The 15,581-nt window shown below is 39.9% G+C and overlaps 1 protein-coding gene across 2 annotated transcripts in view; it reads right to left on the bottom strand.

Annotated features, from left to right (window-relative positions):
- Positions 1 to 15,581, bottom strand: part of tspan4a (tetraspanin 4a) — a 134,148-nt gene that overhangs the window by 4,710 nt on the left and 113,857 nt on the right. For both annotated transcript variants that reach the window (XM_086026418.1, XM_086026417.1), the window contains 2 exons: positions 8,039 to 8,140; positions 5,761 to 5,892 (listed from right to left, as the gene is read on the bottom strand). In XM_086026418.1, coding sequence (XP_085882544.1) covers positions 5,761 to 5,892; positions 8,039 to 8,140 — 234 coding nt within the window. The remainder of the gene's footprint in view (positions 1 to 5,760; positions 5,893 to 8,038; positions 8,141 to 15,581) is intronic.

The raw sequence follows: 15,581 nt of genomic DNA on the forward strand, positions 1-15,581 counted from the left end.
TCTTGCTCAAGATCACGATGGCCGGAGATCGAACCAGCAACCCCCAGGTCTGGAGACGACCACTCAACCACCTCTAGTGGTTCAACACATGTGATACCATGGATTATGCCACAGGACGCCTATTTCACTGACGATTAACAGAAACACAGCCAGTCTTGCGTGTGTAATCCAGGATAAGGTATGCTTGGGGTGTCGGAAAAAAGATGGAAAGCAATTTTGCTTTGTTAAATAAGTGTTAACATTTAGTACATATCTTATCCCCTTTACATGCCAAGTATGTCCTTGTCTGGGACATCTCTAGAGCGTTAAAATCACACGTAAAGCCACGACCCGGAAGTGGAAGACTTTCTTCTCTTAAAATAACATTGTGTTATTTTGCAATAATTATGGTGTGATGGTTGTGTTGGCAGTTAAATGCTATCTTGGGTGACACTTAAACAGTTGTAAACAATTCAGTCCACTCACATAATACTCCCAGCCGCTGCTTTTTTCATACAATGGCGGTGTTCTCACTCAATAATTAATTTCCACAGACACAGATTGGTGACTGTGCTATTTATATCCTCTAGATATCAATTAGCTGAATCAGAGCCACAGAAGCCAAAGACACAATTTACTTTGCAGTTGGCAGATTCAACAGGGAACCTAAAAAAAATATTTTCTAAGCACAAGGTAAAGTCATTCTCAGCTGGATCAATATGGAAAGTAATGCAGCAAGCCTGCATCACAGGTGTTATTCATCAGACAGAACCCCGGTGGACCTCAGTGGTGCATCTGAAAATGTATAAATCATGTTAGGAAAGTCTGAACTGATTTGCACGTTCAAGAAATAACATTTTCTCCAAGCCTAAATTACACAACCAATATGTGTGAAGAATTAGCAAAGAAGAAGTGGAGTACTGAGAGGACGAGGAGAAAAGGAGATGTGACATTAGGTGAAGCTAAAGGTGGCAAAGGCCAAACAAGCAGCATATGATGACATGTATGTCAGGGTTGAAAATAAAAAAGAAGAGAAAGATGTATACGGGTTGCCATCCATCCATCCATCCATCCATCCATCCATCCATCTTATGAACCACTTATCCTCACTGGGTCCCAGACAGAGATATAGAGATGGTAATGGTGTGCAGCAAGTCAGGGTTATTAAGGATAAAGATGAACATTAGGGGTGCATCCATCGATCGGCCAGGATCGGTATCAACGCAGATTTCCTTCGTTTTTGGGGATCTGTATTTGGCCGATTCCTTAAAATAAAACCGATCTTCTCCACCGATCCCATCTACCTCATTTTTCATTTTTATTTGAGAAGAATTTTTATTTGTGAGAACTATTAAAACAACCCGTTTATTTGTTCAATGTTTTACAATAAAACAAGATTGGAAATCAAAGGAATGTTTTATGATAAAAGAAAGATTGAAACATCAAAGGTAGTTTGTTATGAAAAAAAAAAAAAGGGGGATCGGCAGGTCTGGCATTTTAACGATCAGGGATTGGTGATTGTCCAGAAATTTGTGATTGGTGCACCCCTAATGGAAATGTGTTCATTGGTGCCAGATGGAAAGAATATTTTGAGGAGTTGGTGAATGGGGAAAATGGGAGAGAAAGAAGGCTAGAAGAGGTGGACAATGAAGTAGCATTGATTTGTAAGGAGGGAGTTCGAAAGGCACTAAAGAGGAAGAAAAATGAAAAGGCAGTTGGTGCTGACGACATACATGTTGAGGTATGGAAGCATCAAGGAGAGGTGGCTGTAGACTTTTTGACCAGGTTGTTAATAGAATTCCAGTAGGTGAGAAGATGCCGGGGGAATAGAGGAAAAGTGTGCTGATGCCCATTTTTAAGAACAACGCCGATGTGCAGAATTGTGGAAAAAGTATAGAACTAGTAGAATAGTTTACTGTAGGGGCATTAAAGGTCAGGGTGCAAACATTTTTCAGAGTCTGTTAAAATTCATATTCTCATTGGTAATAGGTTTTATAATACATTCAAGTCACTTCCTGCAAGTTGTCAACCACAGATCGATTAGAAAATAGGTTTTACTTACTCATTGCGAGTGTTTCCGAACCTCATGGAAGCTCGAAGAATCGTGGCTCTAGCCACCGGAAGTGACGTAGATATAGCTAAACCGCTCGCACAATTTCCATGCGCTACAAACACAGCACATTCAATGGCGAGCAATGTTTTGGAATGAGAGGATTTTGAAACACACGAGTCGACAGAAGACGGCGTCATTAGACCGTTCATGATTAGTAGTCACTGAATCCTCCGGCTACTGTGACGTCAAATCTCCGGAAAAAGCTGAAGATGAGGGGGCACGAGATTCAAACGGCAGATGACACATTCTGAATTGTATTTCGTGATTAAACTGCTGTTTACCAACGACCTAATCACATTTTAATGACAGTTATGCTTTGAAAAGGGGCTTCTAGAGGGCTACAGAAAAGTTTTCAATGTTTGCACCCTGACATTTAAGTTGATGAGCCACACAATTAAGTTATGGGAAAGAGTTGTGAAAGCTAGACTTAGGACCGAAGTGAGTATTTGTGAAAACAGTTTGGGTTCATGCCTAGGATGAGTACAGATGCATTATTTGACTTTTGTATGTTGATGGAGAAGAAGTACAGAGAAGTTCAGAAGGAACTGCATTGTGTCTTTGACGATCTGGAGAAAGTCTATGAAAGGGTGCTCAGAGTGGAACTGTGTTACTGCATGAGTGAAATTTGGAGTGTTTTAAGTGTGACAGAGAAGTTTAAGGTGGAGGTTGCATTGCATCAGGGATCCGCTCTAAGCCCCTTCCTCTTTGCAGTAGTGGTGGAGAGGCTGACAGATGAGTTTAAACTGGCATCCCTGTAGACCATGATGTTTGCAGATTACATTGTGATCTGTATTGAAGGCAGGTTGAGCATGAATAAGAGAGACAGAGGAGGAAGAGTAAGGCTACAGAGAGAAGAGATTGCGAGGGTGGAGGACTTGAAATACTTGGGGTCAACAGTCCAGAGCAACGTTGAGTGTGGTAAAGGAGGAAAGTAACAGATCCAAGCGGGTTGAAGGAAAGTGTCAGGGGTGTTATGTGATAGAAGAGACCGCTCGGATGAAGGGGAAGGTCTATAAGAGTGGCCATGATGTACAGATTAGAAACAATGGCACTGAAGAGATGACAGGAAGCAGAGCTGGAGGTGGAGGGAATGTTGGGGTTTTCTTTAGGAGTCACTAGGATGGACTGGATTTTAAATGAGTTCATCAGAGGGACAGCCACGGTTAGATGTCAAGTTAGAGAAGGCAGACTTCGATGGTTTGGCGACATTCGGATAAGTGATAGTGAGTATATTGGGAGAAAGATGATGAAGCTGCCAGGCAAGAAAGCTAGCAGAAGACCTAAGAGAAGGTTGATAGATATAGTGAGGGAAGACATGAGGGTAGCTGGTTTTCGAGAGGAGGATGCAGAACATGTATTAAGATTGAAAAGGAGCCCAAACGGGACAAGCCAAAAGGTTAAAGATGATATCTGTGAAGAATTGGCTTGTTTTTCTATGACTGGTGTAATCAGAGAGCTGAACCAGCACAGTTGTTTTGTGGTCACATAGCTTGTAGTAATTAGCAGATGCTAACTATAATACATTAGTTAGTAGAGATGCTTACCGCTACTGCAACTAGTGTCTCCATTTTTGTGCTGTTCAGCATTTCTTTAAGTGTCCTTGTTCCCTTACCATCTACCACCCTGAAGTATCAGTGATAGTAGTGCATTTTAAATCTAACCTGCAGCCTTCACAATCCTAAAATAATACAAACGTATCTGAGCAGTCCATGAGTTCTTTCACTACTTTATTATATTCATTACTATAATCAAACAAACTCATATACTCCTCTACTTATTTGTTTACCTACGTTTTTTTAACATCTCAGTAACGAGATAGCCTTAAAAGTATTCAGTCAATCCACTTAACATAGTGAAACCGGACCGCCATTGTACAGTGTCTATTTAGTTGCTGAAGTCAATGAAGACAATGTTTGATGGAATTGTACAAGAATACAACATTGTTCATAGAAATCTATCCATAAACTGCTTGGAGGACACAATATTTCAGTTGGTAAATTTGGGGTGCTAAAACTACAATACAATTCCCCCACGATGGAGGTCTGATGGAGAAATTTAACAGCTTGGGCAGGAAAAAGACATATTGAAGATGCGGGCATGGTCGCTCAGGATTTCTTTTTTTTTCCATTTCTGTTTACAAAGATAGAAAGGAGCCACCGGTTTTCCCACTCAGCTCATGACTGAAAGAATGGCGCTAATGTTACTAAGTGACAAGTTAATAGGAAGCGCAAGCAACCGGGCAATTTTACAAATGCAGTGCAGAAGAGTTTGCAGGGGTGAAGAACAGGTCGCAGGGATGTGGTGTTTGTTCCGAATGAATATTTGATGTTAGCTGTTCCTACGTATCTTTCCACAGCTTTAATTGCCTCTAGTAAAAACCTGATGCATCATGCAACATCAGATGTGATACTAATCATATTACGAGGTGTTGTAGCAATTAACAGGAAGCACGGAGCAGAGTTTAATCATGAACAACCCTTTAAAAGGGTCAAAAGCAGACAATTTTCCTAGACTACTCCAACACACTATGCGGCTTTATCATAAGTCACAATACTACTACTACTACTACTACTAATAATAATAATATAATAATAAATGGACAGAATCAATGCCTTTTTCATGATTTTGGGCAAAAATGCTTCTGCAGCATGTTTCCTGCAATAAAATACATCTATAATAAAGGATTGTTTTTAAAGCAACAGTTTTATAGAAAGTAGCTGTAAAATATATCTTATCGGGATAGGTGTTTATTAAGGAAATAGTAGCTCTGTCACCGCTATGGCAACCTTGGATCTCCCACTTTAGTGGTTGCAATATGCTAGGCGGACCAGTTAGGACACTTCTCGTGTTAGTGTACGAACTCCATTTCAAAACAGTTACAGTTTATTGTGTACAATTTGAACAAACATTGCTCTACATTAAAATGATGACATATTGTTTTCTTCAGACTTAGGTATAGCTTTGTTTTTGTTTTTTGAAGAAAAAAAATGGTAGGTAACCAGGAAAACCACAGCCAGTTATTACACTCTGATGTACTTTGTCATTTTTTTAAAAAATTTGAAAATTGCTTTGAATTGTACAACAAAAATCCTTATATAAAACTTCACACCCGATATTAGCTGGCAGAGTTTCCATTGTCCATCAAATGGCATTCGTCCTTTCGGCCAATGCGAAAAATGCTTATGCCAATTTAGCAATTTAGAGAGTCCAATGAACTTACCATGCATGTTTTTGGCATGTGGGAGGAAACCGGAGTACCCGGAGAAAACCCACGCAGGCACGGCGAGAACATGCAAACTCCACACAGGGAGGCCGGAGCCGTACAGTAGTTGGACTAAGCATCCGTCTATGTACTCGTCTTTTTTCGCGTCTATCTTGAGAATGTTCGCACACCAACTTGTAAGTTGTCGGCTAACTTTTCTCCATTTCGGAATAATTGAATACACACTGCTGACATGCTTGCATCTTTACTTTCACATTGACACATCTAAACCTTGCTTGTGTTTTCCACTATTGGGTTTGGAAACCCTCAAAGGAAATCCAGTTGCTACATTGCTATCTACAGTAACAGAGCTGAACTCTGAGGTGTTTTTATTATTTGGGGATCAAAGCTGGGATGAAAAAACTGAGAAGAGCAAGTCCATTTGGATTGTCGTGCCAGTGCTTACCGCTGTCCACCATGTTCCCGGGTTGTCCAGGCCGCAGTTGTCGCTGTACTCCAGGCAACAGGAGTCTGGCACACGAGACGCATTGTAGACTTCAAACCAGTCCGTGTGGTTGGTCACTCCGCAGCAGCGGAACTGCAGACAAGAGAGTGTTTGTCATTATCACGGCGAGAGTGCAGCTAATTTACTTGCCATGAAGAAGATCTGGACATTTGCCAACCTCAACTTCAATTGAGCCACTTTTCTTTAGTGCACATCTCATTTGCCTCAAAGATCATTTTCTAACCCACTTAATTCATCACCTCTTTATCTTCTCTCTTTGTGCTGCTACATGATCTGACAAGGATTCACATTTGCAGTACTATACAAATCAGTGCATTCCATGAAAAAAAATAAGTGCCCTACATATTGCGGTTTCTGTGGATTGTGCTTCAACTAATGAATTGTGGTGTCTCTGGCTAAACTATAATGACTGAAGATTGGATTTTCATCAAGAAATCATTCAAAAAAGAGAAAACAATGGCAGTCCGATTAAAGGCTGACTGAATATTGAATTCTGTAAGATACAGCAACTGTCATTTTTTTTCCCTGCATATGACAGAGAGTGTGTCTTTACTATCAAATAGTTTTAGAATCGATTATTCTATCAATTATTTAATTGATTAATCAAACAGTAAGATTGATTTTGTGTAAAAATGCATCGCAAAATCATATTTTTTCAGATTAAATATTATTAACCGTTTGTTATTTGGTGTTGTTTAATGATGAAACGAACCCAAATAAAAAACAGTTAAGCAATAAATTTGTGTCAAAATGACGTTTAGGGACACCTAAAGTCTTCTCTTTAAAATTTGCTGTTGACCAGTGTTATTTTTATAATAGATTAAAGTGACTATTATTTTTGTTTTCCAGAAATTGATTATGATTCAGTGACTGGTTTTGGCGCATAAATAGAGAAAAATGTCGATCATTGTTTTCCAAAGCAAAAGCAGCATGTTTGCAAATGTCGTATTTTGTCCTAATAAAAAAGATAATCCCCCCAAATTAAGAATTTCTAGTTTTGTACGGCTGAAATGAGAAGGTCGAGACAATTTCTGGTTAAATAATGGCTGCAAACGATTAATCGAGTGTCAAAAGAGATGAATGTGCCCGATCAATTTACTGTCGATGAATCGATTAATTTTGACACCTCTTGTCTTTCCACATATCCAGCCTATCGTTCCTCCTCTTGTTTACGGAGATGCTTAACTATGGAGTGTGTTAATACTATTCAGGGTGAACTCGCTCCAGGGACATCTTCCTTATTATCTATTCAGTGACTCAGCATGTATGAGAGGAGGCTTGGTGGAGAGAGCTGTGGCAGAACATGGGCTGTCTTTTTAATGGACTTTAACTCAGCTAGACTCCTTTTTTTTTTTACGGAGCTCCTTTACTTACACACATCAACAAACATCCACGTATGGTACGACAGCGATCGGGCAAGAAGTGCGTTCATGCGTGAACATGTACGATGTCAAACTGCTCCCGTTAAGACAGCCCTGTCCCACGCCATCACCCTGCATGCAGCTAAAACTGCACATTAACGCCCACACGGGCTGACACACATTATTGCATATTTTATTTACCGTTGTCAGCGTGGAGGCCTTTGATCATACGCAAACACGCAAATGCTGCGCCGCTTAGCGCAGACACGTACACAGGCCTGACCTGTCATCGCGCCCTAATGGAACAAAACTGCTCTCCGTAACGCTCACATCTTGTATTTGAAAAACAAACCCAAAGAGCCCAGAGTCTCCGATATGTCATCTGATGTCTCCCGAAGGCATTCACCAGCCGCAATATCAGCTCCACGCAACCCCGCCCCCCCACCTCCCCGCATTATTCAAAATCACAAATTGCTTCTTTTTCCCGTTTAAATTTAAAACAAATATTCGGGTAAAGCACATCAAAGTGAAAGCTGGGAACAAAGATTACCTCTCAGAGAGGATGATCCATTTATCTGTCAGCTTTTTAAAGTTGGGAAACTCGGAGTGCGGAAGAGATATTTGAGCTGTATTTCTATGCTGATGTTTCTTTTTTTCGAGGGGGACGTTGGTAAGTAATATCAACAGGACGGTAAAACGACACATTCTGTGAACTCGAAAAATGATTGCAGTCTGAGACCTCCAAATGATTGAGAGAGAGAGAGAGAGAGAGAGAGAGAGAGAGAGAGAGAGAGAGAGAGAGAGAAGAACCTATTAGCTTGTCAAATCTATTTCTACTGCTGGTCATCGTGTCTTACATCAGTTTGAACTATCATCCAAGCGTTGGTCAGACCCACGTTGCCCTCTGTGCCAAAAAGCTGGAGGCCCTTCTTCAAATCCCTCTGGGCGTACTGGTCGATCTGAGAAGAAGAGGAGGGAACATTTGTTTGACTCAAGGCTGCAATTTAATACATTCATTTGACTACCTGCAAACACACAGCAGGCAAGGTGACATCCACAACATTCACAGATACTCAAATAAAACACTTCATCGTCATTATCATCATGCAGGGCTGCTCCGGATGCTTGAAAGTTTGGATCGTGTACTCTACTTACTTTATAAATGGTTGATTTGAAGTAATTCATTCACCCGTCATAAAACGATGCCTCACAATTGCTTGTGATGGATGAAATAATACAAGTGAAATGCGCATCAGCCACAATCTACCAGCAGTTTTCAAAACATTCCTTTTGAATTCAATTTCAAGAACTGAAAATTCAACTAAAACTAAACTATTTTGGCTTGAACATATTTATATCTGTTATTATTATTTTTTTTTTCTAAAATTACCTCATGCTTTAAAAACTGCTGCTGTACTTGTCAAATTGCCCCCTGCTAATGGAGGGTTGCATTTTTTTTTTGTTAATGGCATAATGACACCGTAGTATCTGTAAACACGGTAACGTAGCTACTCGATGTCAATGATGGGCAATTTAAAGGCTGCAGGGGGCCACAATTTTTCATTGGTGCTACTGGGGGGGGGGGGGGGGGGCAAATAGGACGGCACACTTCTGAACTAGATGTATGACAAAAAAAGCTATTTTAAACATGGACAAAATATTCTGCATACATGCAAAATACATGCTCTTAATATATTTCATCTTTCATAATACATTTCTGAATGCAAAGATCCACTCTCCTAAGCCAACAACAAAAGGTTTGAAGCAAACAACAAAATAACCACATACTGTCATTTTGTTTTCCAGTACAAAGGGCTGCCTTGCATGAAAATTACCATTCAAGGACAGGACAAAACTGCTGAAGAAACTAACATTAAGTGTAAAAATGTATTTTGTAAATGTTTTCACAAAGATCAACTCCAAATAGTAATATTATTGAGGAACCGTGTATGCTCTGCATATTCTGCAAAAAAAATATTAGGCCAACTGACATTGCAGTAAGCATACAAGCATAAAACCCGGTGTAAGCGCAACTAAGACATGTCTGCCATCTAGTGGTGATTTTTGATATTGCAACTTAAAGTACAGTTGACCCTGCCCATTCAGTTCAGCATCTGCTGATTTGCATATTCACAGTCCCTCGCACCTTATTTATTTATTTGTTTTTAATATATATTTTTCTTCCCCATTTTTTGTAGAAAACATTATATTGAATGTTCAGCAGCATGTTTTAAGTAAAAAACAAAAAATAAATAAAAACGTTTTTGGAAAATGAATCAAGGGGTATACATATGCAACTTATCTCAGCAGTGGGAATGTTTTAAAACTGAGCTTCAACAAAAATGTATGACAACGAATGAATATTATATAATTGCTTCTCTGGCAGTTTTGACCCAGAGGAAAAGTTTACCAGTTGAGTGTTCTGGTTACCATAGCAACCATCTGAGCCCGAGGCCAGTGATTTGCATGGCACTGTGATTTGTACATGGTAGAGAAGTGAGGTGAGCCACTGTTAATAACAGCCAAACTGGGGACTTGAGGATAGATGAGGGGCGACAAAAAACAAAAAAACAAAAACAAAAAAAAAACGCGTGTGGGTGGTGCTGCTCTTTGACAATTTCTACAAGAAACTCTATTGCAAAAAAGTCCTCCTAAATCATATTCCCTCAGTTTCGGATTTTAATGTGGTTGGTGGGCAAGGCAGTCAGTCGGGCATATTGATCCAAAATTCTCTCCGAGGCATTAAATTACACTCGGAAGAGGTGAAGGGCATCTGCAGCATTTCATATTGTGTTCATGACCATCAACTTGTAAAAAAAGACATTTCATCATTCGCATATTTGCCAAGGCAAGGTGGAATAAATTTGCAGCACGAAAAGAAGATATACTGCATTCCATCACATATTCACTCAGGGTGACCAACAACCAGACTTTCTGTAAGAAGCAAACTTCTGACCGTAATGATGTTCCAGCTTGCTAATGTTCCAGTTATTAAAAAAACGTTATTTTTTGTTTGCATTTTCTCCTAGCAAGGATGAACTAATGATTTTAACCTCAGCTGCTTTGGCACTCATGTGTACAAAACAACAAAAAGCACTTCTTTCTCTGAAACCGCACTCCCAGGAATATGGAAGAAATTCACAACAGTACAACTTGTTTTGACAAGAAGATGGGAAGAATCTTCAATGTGGAGCCCTGTTTACAAACATGTCAACCATTTGGTCAAAAAAATTCAATATTTTGCTGATTACTTGGAGAAAGTATATTATCCATCCATCCATCCTTTTTTTATTGTGCTTACCCTTCTACAGTAAGTGTCACTGGTGAGCTGGAGCCTATCGAAAATCGATTTAAAATCAATTCAAACTGCTTGAAAAACGCATCGTCGTGAAAAAAAATGAAATTGAATCGAATAATCAAATGATCGAGTCGAGTCGCACCGCGTGTTGCGTTTATGGACTCGGACATCTCAGCAGTTTTTCTCCATTCCATTTCATTCACACACAGAGAAAAGCATGGTAGTGAAAAAATCGAATCGAATCGAAAATCGGGAATTGAAATTCTAATCGAATCAGGGCTGAGTCAATCCCTAATTGACACACTCGTATCCCCACTAAGGGCGATTCAGACAGGCATGTTGCTGGCACGGGTGAGAACATGAAAAGTCAAATATAAATATTGGTACTTTTTAACGATTCAAAAATAAATACTGTAAATACAATTTGAGTCTGTTAGTATAACCCAGAAAAGGTTTCTGCTAATAAATGATTATTTCTAGAAAATTGTAACACAATCTCATGAGAACAGATTTATAGAAAAAATCCCAACGGAAGCAACAGAGGGAGCACAATGTGTCAACTACCAAGTGCAATGACTTGTTCACAACAATGCTTATCAGGCCTCTCCTTCACATTTTTGAAATCCTTTGCTACTCTACTCTTTCCTTTCTTACTAATAGATGCGTCTTGCGATACGCTACCTGTCTTCACATCCTGCAGACGTGAATCGATACAAGCGGACGTGCATGAAAGTAATTCTGACATCGCCCCACCGACATCTGGGTCATCCTGTTTTTTTTTTTCCACCTCTCTCACCTGGCGGATCAACTTCAGAAAGAGATGATGGATTTTCAAGTATTTCGTCAGGCTAGTCAATAAGGCCGGGAGACATTCGTGTGTTGCCCGCAGGTGCGCCCCACCCCACTCCCCCGCCCCCGCCCTGAATGCCACAACTCATTTTATGCCATGGATGGAAATTATTCAAATGCTGCCGGGTGGTAACCCAAATTAAGAATCAGAATAAAACAATCACGTTTCAATCAATGTCAGTGAATGAGAGTGACCATGCATTCAGCATAATAGACTTGCTAATACAGAAAATGAGTAATAGTGCAAAACATTAATAAAACATCATTTGGCTCAAAGGCTCAGAAAGATGGAGTTGAAAGAGAATTCTGAATGAAAGGATGACGCAAAATCTAATTTCTTGCAACCTTAAAGAGCAGTTGTTCTGGTTTCTAAATAGAGCCTAGTTAAATGCTGCTTCCTGATATCACGACAGCAGCTCGTGGCAGGCAAGCGTGCGAGCTATCTTTGCCGCGATGCAAGAATCTAGCCCCAGCAGCTGCTCCATGAGATTCAAATAGAGTGGAAAAGCAGGAAGTTGTGCAAATGACAAAAGAAAGATGCTTCTAAAGTGGGTCATTAGTAAGAAGTGACTCCTGTGAAAGTCAGACAGGCAAGCAAGAGCCACAGTTTTACTTTTAGCTTGGTATCGACGTTGTCCTCGGGACTTTATTGGCCTTTTAACTACACTAGACGAGTCCAAGATGGCGCATCAATTATTCACACGGTATGACGACAAGCAGAGATGTGAGAAGAGATGAGATGTACACGGCGATGCGGGGACAGACACAAAGACGTGCCTTTAAAGTGGGAGTCAACCCAAACTTATTTTTTTCAAGAATATGTTCTATGCAAGCCCACTAGTTGAAACAAGGCATTCTGATAAATATTGCGTTTGTGGAATAAGAGTTAATCCACCCGTTTTTAACCATCTCACGGGGCGGCCATTTTGTCACCTCTGTTGACTGAAAATGACATCACAACTGCTCAGGGCTCAGATAACGACCAATCATGGCTGACCTGTTTTCTGAAGCTGAGCCGCGATCGGTCGTTACCTGAGCCCTGAGCACTTCTGATGTCATTTTCAGTCGACAGAAGTGACAAAATGGCCGCCCCTTGAGATGGCTCAAAACGGGTGGATTTTGCTGCTTAACTCATATTCCACAAACGCAATATTAATCAGAATTCCGTGTTTCAACTAGTGGGCCCGCTGGGAAGATATTGTTGGAAAAAAATATGTTTGGGTTGATTTCTGCTTTAAGAAAGCCATAAAGAGGAAAGAACGTTGGCACGGTGAACCATGTAGAAGGGGGAGAGGCCAAATGAAAGCATTTATTTTGCAGGCCACATGAATGCCTACAGAGGCAGAGAAGTACACACCAACAAATGTTGTGGGACACTTTCAAAATTCAAAGCATTTAAACAATTCAAAATAACAGTTTCCTTCAAACACAATTTCATAATGTCCTACAAATTTTCAAAAGTAAAATGAAATTTGAATTTGTAAATGTGACACTTTTACCAACTCCAACACTTCATCGCTGTAAATCAAAGCGTACAATGTAAATGCTATGTAAGAATTAGGGGTGTAAGTAAAAATGGTTTGAAGCGGAAAACCGTGTTTTGATACAAAAGGTGCGAGTGCATCGAATCGAACCGAATCGGTCCAGTTTGAAATGTATAGAGATACATATAGAACCGTCTTTTATCGGACAGATATATCTCAGAAGGAATTGGCGCATTTACAGTATTGACAAATTCATTCAAATGTGGGTAAAATGACAACAAATAATTGCATCATACGCCCTCAAACTGATACGATATCAAATCGAATGGTAATTTCACCAAGTCCAACCGAAGCGTTCAATTTCAAATTGAACCGCCCTTGAATCATTTCGCACCTAACATATCGAAAACCATATCGAATCGTCTTTTGTGGAGAGATGCACACCCCTAGTAAGAATGGATGGCAAATTAACACGACATTTACATCTTCATCAAAGCAATGCATTTATTTCACATTGAAATGTTCCCGTATCTTTCTGCCTTGGTCATTTTTTATTTTTGATTTGATTCATTTAAATATTATTCACATTTGTTGACTTCTCAACCACCGCTACTACCTGATACCACTAATGATGCAACGGCAACGGAAGACCGCCAAGGTACAAACATACATTAGCGGAGATTACATAATGACAAGAAAAATGCCTCAATTCAAAAGCTCCCCGCAAAGACCGATGATCCATCGCCTGCCACGAATGTAGCAGGCGAACAGAAGAGGAGCAGTTAAAGGCACCCATCCATGAGCGAGCACCAAAAACGAGGGATCTTTTCCACATTACTTTGCTACAACATGCCAGAACGCATTCAAAAAGAACAACAACAAAAACAAGGTTCCCTCTTCTTGAAAGGATTGAGAAAGATTTGAACATGATTGATTCATGGCTTGAATTGCTATCTTGATGTTTGGAGGTCATTCATAAATAACTTGAAGCTTAAAACGGAAGTCAACCCAATTATATTTTTTTCAAAAATATGTTTCCACTAGTTGAAACACTGCATTCTGATTAATTTTGCATTTGTGGAATAAAAGTTAAGCAGCAAAATGCACTTGCTTTTAGCCATCTGTAGGGGCGGCCATTTTGTCTTCTGTCGACTGAAAATGACATCACAACTGCTCACAAGGACTCACGGCTGACCTGTTTTCTAAATCTGAACCGTGATTGGCCGATCTGAGCAGTTGTGATGTCATTTTCAGTCGACAGAAGACAAAATGGCCGCCCTCACAGATGGCTAAAAACGAGTGGATTAACACTGATTCCACAAACGCAATATTTATCAGAATGCCAATTCAACTAGTGGGCTTGCATAGAACATATTCTGGAAAAAAAAAATGTTTGCGTTGACTTCCACTTTATGAAAATCATTCGCTGGTCACTTGATGTGCTGCCTCTGTTAATGTGTGGAGTTGCAGACCAGTCCCCCTACCTTACTTGCTGGCTGGGTGTCCACGCTTATTGGCAAGACCTGGCTCCTGTGAATACTTCAATTACATCATCGGCCCAAGGGAACCACAACCCAGATAACCTTCCCTTCACTACAAGCCCATTTGCAGTCGGAGTCAAACTTTTCAAGGGCATTTCATTTGACTGCACTGCACTTTTTTTTTTTTCTTCCCCCTGGCTTGGGATGTGTGTTTGAATCACTGAAAGTGTTGCCATCCATTTCAAATAGGGGGAAGCCACTCCAGTAGACAATCCACATGTAGCCTTCTCCTACCGCAGGACATATCCGTCAATACTTGCGAACTTCTACAGCTCCAGTAAACTCAGGTAGGAACCTTTTTAAAGGGGGATTTCAAGTCCGCAGAGCTGCTCGGATAATGACCAGGGTCGAAAATAAAAGGCTCGACTTCTAATTCGTTCCTGGAGCGTGGCAATAACACACAGAAATGTCGACTATGGGCTGCGTTTGCCTTTTAGCAACTCATTTCAGGCATCCAAATGAATGACATTCTCTGTTTCTAATCAACCTACGGCCGGTGCTTGCCGGTGCTATGAGAGAAGACAATGAATGGTGGAAGTGAAGGAGCGGCATCAAGGCTACGTTGCGTGAACATCAATCATCTATAATGTAGTCAATTATGTGAGTGAAATGTCTGCTAAATGATGTTATGAATGATATTCCTAACCTCATGGGAACAAAATGCATCAGCAGAAGGTGGTGGAGCGGATCCCGGTTGGCTAACACCTCGGACTGATCTTAGGACGGATCCATATTGCGTTTGAAATGATCACGCATTTAAAACTCATTCACTGCCATTGACGAATTTACTTGTCCTTTTCACAGTCCAGCCATTCAATTCCAGGATCTTATTTGTATTTTTTTCAAACATTAGGGTAAAAAGGGTCTGAAAACGTCTGGCAGTGAATGAGTTAAGAATATATATATATATATATATATATATATATATATATATATATATATATATATATATATATTATATATATATATATATATATATATATATATTTTTTTTTTTTTTTTCTTTTTTCTTTTGGCATATTGTGTCTAATAGTGCCCGTTTAGATCACTGATGTCAAGCTAAAATAGGTGTGATGGTTTCCCAGCTGAGTCAAATTAAATGCAATCAAAGGCTGTTGTTCCACATGATCAATCAAGTCACAGTTGTGATGCGCTATTAATGAGAAGAATGCTCTTTTTGATCATGAGAAACATGAAACCGACCCTTGCATTAGAAGATGTGAAAACA

This window comes from Filicampus tigris, chromosome 3, assembly GCF_054856515.1.
Source record: "Filicampus tigris isolate MCC_2025a chromosome 3, RoL_Ftig_1.0, whole genome shotgun sequence".
Taxonomy (NCBI): domain Eukaryota; kingdom Metazoa; phylum Chordata; class Actinopteri; order Syngnathiformes; family Syngnathidae; genus Filicampus; species Filicampus tigris.